Genomic DNA, 4,799 nt, shown 5'->3' on the forward strand with positions numbered 1-4,799 from the left:
ATTCAAAAAAGCAAGGCTGTTTTGCTCATGTGATGGCAGCGGCTTTGGGCAGCTGCAGCATGCACTGCTTCTGCTCAGAGACATTACCCAACATCAGTCAGCTGTCATCAAAAGAGTTGCACGGAAAGCATTAAAGGATAAAAAGAAAGGTGGGGGGTGGGGGAGAACTGAGCAAAATGCCACGCATGCCAGCTAGTCTTTCCAGAAGGAAGACACCAGAGTATGTATATTTGGGGGAGGGAAAAGGGGGGTAAAGAGCACTAACATAGAAAAAAACTTGACTTCAGGGGAAAAACCAGCAGCGCTCTGAAACTTGTTTAGCAGGTTCGCATTCCTAATGTAATCTGACTTTTGTGTTGGTGTTGGTTTTTGCCCTATTTCTTACTTTGCTTTCCAAGAGAAATGTAACAAAACTGAGGTAGAAATAATGGTGGGCACACTCCAGCCTGGAAGATTTCTAATGGATGCTAAATGAAGATTGCATTAAGGACAATGGAGCCGTACGTACACAACAAAAACTCAACTTTACAGTTTGGGAAGAGAAATAAATGTACTTTGAGGGTTCAGTTTTGCTTTGTTATTTGTACTGTTTGTTTAGTCACAGTCCACTGCGTTGCTATAAACAGCTCTGCAACCCATAGCTCTGCCAGCGACCTACGCTGATCCCACTCCCTACAGCTGCACCAAAACAACCTCAAAACTACGCCTAGAGCCGCGCCACAGAGGCCAGCGGTCACAGCCTAAGGTAATTTGCCTCTCCGAGTCCTACCAAATCTCACGTTTGACTGTTTCGGATGCGAACATAAACCGATTAAGTGGCTCTTTTTTCATCTATGCACCTTCTAAAGACTGTATCACGTAATTATCAAGGAGCAATATGCTGAAAACTCTTACAGTTTACCAACAAGAAAAATTGTTCTGCTCTGGTTTGATCTGACAAATTGGCAAAAGAACCATTTCTGAACACTGGGAAATCCTTCTGTTTCTATTTTTAAAAACCGTAAAGCTTCAGTCATATCACACTTTAGTTTTTTCCTGGATACATTCAAAGTAATTTTCCTTGCCATTTTCCAATTGTTGAGGTAAACATACATATTTAATATAAAGTAACATTGAAGCCTAGCCTATAACTCTCAGCAGTACATAGTGCTTTCAACACATTCCTTTGAGGTACTGTACAAATCACAATCACTTTCCTGAGTTTTTGCAGACAGAACATTAAAAGAAATGAACTGCAGAAATTAAGGTCCAGATTACCATTACCCTGTTTTACCTGTTCTTAGTTTAACACCGCAGAACAGACAGGATTGAGGAATACTGTTGCTCTTAGAATAGCAAAAATCTGGTTCTCTGTCGCAACACAACCGTTCATCTCTTTAGTCCAATAATGTTTGAAGTTAAAGCTCTTTATATTAGCACATGCCACCAATGTAATTGTGAGGCAAACAAAAAATAAAGCACCACTTCAGGCACTTGACAGCAACTAAATCTCAAGAACAGCAGAATGGAATCAACACACAGGGTTCATGTCCTTCTGAAATCAACCCACTTGCACCTTGCTCCTTGGTGAGTATTGTCTAGCTTGAACAGAACTGAGCATCAACATGCGCTTTCTGTCATGTGTGGCTTTTTCAGATCAGCAGCTCTTGTTTGATGCACTTTTCCTTCAAGTCTACCCTGGCTCTTTAGAGGCAAGGTAAATCGTAGTCTTCCCAGTACCCTTTGTAATTTTAACACTACTGAAAAGGGTTCTCTACCCTATGTAGCAGGTTCTGTGTGTGCCAACATTCATTACGTTTTTTTTTAAGTAGTATCACTGACTGCAACCAAACATTTTGTTCCATTCAACATATGTATCAAGCTCTTTTTGAGATATGCTAGGCTGTATCTTGCAGAAAGCATTTTCAAAGTCTTGATATGTAACTGGCCTCAACTGGCTGGGCATAATGGCTGAAAGGTCTGTGGCTGGCATGGCGTGGAGTGGGCCCACCACGGCTTCCTGACACAAGTGAGCCACATCTAGTCCAGAAAAGCCTTCTGTGCGCTGGACAAGCAGTGCAACCTCCTTGTCATTGAGACAGTAATTGTGCTGTGAGAGCAGTTGTACTATTATCTGGTGCCTCGCTGTGCTGTCAGGAAGTGGGATTAAAAGTCGTTTCATGAAGTACCTTCGAAGAGATTCATCGATTTCTTCCGGTTTACTCGTGGCGCAAATTACTACTATTTGGTCCTCAGCAGAAGTCAGTACAGTGTCCAGCTGCATAAGGAACTCGGTTCTCATCCGACTTACTGGACTGTGTTCTTCGCTCACTTGAGAAGAAAGGAGCATATCAATGTCACTAACAAAAATCACCGAGGGTTGGCGACACCTTGCCACGAGGAAGGAGGCATGGACAATTTTCTCTCCTTCCCCTAACCACTTTGTGACAAGGCCAGAGCCAGTGATTTTGAAAAACGTGGCCCCCAGCTGACTAGCTATACATCTGCCCATTAATGTTTTGCCTGTTCCCCGAGGTCCAAATAAAAGGATGCTCCGAGGTAGAGCAGTCAGTCCATTGAATGCATCTGACCTCAATACTGGCCATAAAACCTCCTCCTTAATGACGGCCTTTACTAGATCTAGGCCAGCGATGTCACTCCAGTCCACGGGAGGTCCTTGGTTGATAATCTCATTGGTAACAAGGTCAATGAGGTGTGTGTCAGTATTCTTCAGTTGCTCGTCCACAGAGTGGTTGGATGAGGTAGCTGCACGAAGTCCCGGGCCTTGCATTGGGTGAGGGAGGAGCTGCCTGTGCTCGTCACCGTGCTCATTCATTACTGGGGAGGTATACTTCCCAAATGAGTCACTCGATCTCGAACCCAGTGAGTTTTTAGCAGTACTATAGGATGGGGGTGTTAGAGCCCTACTGGACTGGCTGCTGAATTTCCTTTGCTGTTCAGAGGACATTAGCTGCTTTGTTGGCTTAAATGCTAAGGACGATGTTTCAGCACTTCTGTCAAAACCATTCCCCCTGTTTGCATTTGAAATGCTGTTGTCGGGCATTCGATACATGGGACTCTGTGTAGATCTCTGTTGGCCATAGCTGTAATTTCCATAACTGGAGTCCATTTCTCCTTGCCCTGCCATGTAGAAAGCTTTCCTTTTGAGAGAGCTGGCTGAACTGTTTGTCAGGGCAGATGGCGCGATGGGTGTCAGACCGTGGCCCTGGTAGGAGTAGCTGGGGACGGTGGTCGGGGGCAGAGGGGTCGGAGCAGGGATTCCTGAAGGCAGGTACGCTGAGGGCGGCGGGGCACCCCCAGGGCTGTACCCAGGGCCAACAGCGGTTTGAGGAGGATAACTGGCGGAAGGGTAGCTGTAACTGGAGAGGTTAGAGGTCCCGTTGTAGCCGGGGACGAGGGCTGGCGGTGGCGGCGGCGGCGGGGGCTGTAAAAGTCCCGAGCTATGTAGGGGGGATGGATGAGGGGATGGAAGTGCAGGTGCTGGCTGGCCACTGTAACTGGTATGCAAGTACGAGCCATTGTATCCTGCGGCGTATTCCTGAGATGGGAGCCCTGAATGAAGACTGGGAACGGTGTGACTTCCGCAGGTGCTGCTGGAGTAACTGGGTTCAGCCAGGTTACTGGCCACCCCAGGAGAGCTCCCGATGCTGGCCGAGACGTCTGCGGGAGGGAGGGCTGCACTTACCCCAGCTTTGCTGGCAGTGATAACGTCTGGGACACAGTTCATGGGATACACACTCTCCGAGTTCAGCGACGGCTGCCAGGGCTCGCTTTCATTCTTCCGGCCGTTCACCAGCCCCGAGGGAGCTTCAGAGTAATTGCTGAGAATGGGCCGCTCGGCCGGGCCTTCCAAAATACCGGAGTATTTTTCTGCATACTTTTTCAGAAGATTGGAGGCGGTCAGAGCCGAGATGTCGTCGTTGGCCCAGGCGTACTGGTAGGTGCGCTGCAGGTGCCCCCGGTAGGCTTCCACCTTGTGGGCAGGGGACCGGGTGGTTGAAGTGATATCAAAGTGCTGTTCTGGCCACTGGGCATGCTCCGGCGTCCACTGCATCTTCAAGCCTAGGGCGGCAGGAAAAAACAAAGTTAACAGCGAGCTCGGCCTTTTTCGGATGCTTTTAAATGGGTTCTCAAACGTACTGTCTGTGAACTTCTTCAGCTCTCTGAACACTGTACTTAACACCACAAATCCTTAAAGAAAGAAAATGCAGTGCCCTTATGAAGCCGTATAAACTGCTTGGTTTATTGTAGGCACATACGCACGGAGCCACATTTTTTGTCGACTCAGTAGGGGGTTATTTGTTGGTTTAAAAAAATATAGGTAATGCCAGATTTCTCAAAGTAATTAAATAAGACTCAGTACGTTTTAAATACTGAGTGCAGATTTATTGTTAACATACAAGGCATCCAACTGCTCTGTCCTCTCTCATCACTGTTTCAGTTTTATATTTTAACCAATATAAAAATATGAGACACAGCTGACAGATCACATCTAGGATACCTCTCTTATTTGGTACTGAACACCTAGTTAGCACAGTATAATGCACCCTGCGCAGAACAATATGACACAGACATAGCAGGTCATTCCATAATCCAACTCTCATCTAAACTGGTCCACGACAGTTTCAAATCTGCTTCGTGGAGTGCAGCAAAGCAATCTCCCAGGCAGCGCTCCGTCGCTTTCATCACACAAAGCCTACAACTCGGTATGAATTACAACTGGCTCCTTTCTGCCTCTCAGTTCTGTTGTTGAGGCTCTGGAAAAAAATCCAAGCATGACTTGTCTGTCGGTCTCCTTG

At 46.7% G+C, this 4,799-nt stretch overlaps 1 protein-coding gene across 1 annotated transcript; it reads right to left on the minus strand.

The window, feature by feature from the left end:
- Positions 1 to 1,813: 1,813 nt before the first annotated feature.
- Positions 1,814 to 4,062, minus strand: FIGN (fidgetin, microtubule severing factor). The gene has a single exon (XM_075153945.1). It carries the CDS (start codon positions 4,052 to 4,054, stop codon positions 1,814 to 1,816), a length of 2,241 nt encoding a protein of 746 aa, XP_075010046.1. The 5' UTR covers positions 4,055 to 4,062.
- Positions 4,063 to 4,799: the final 737 nt, after the last annotated feature.

Source organism: Calonectris borealis, chromosome 6 (genome assembly GCF_964195595.1).
Source record: "Calonectris borealis chromosome 6, bCalBor7.hap1.2, whole genome shotgun sequence".
NCBI lineage: Eukaryota > Metazoa > Chordata > Aves > Procellariiformes > Procellariidae > Calonectris > Calonectris borealis.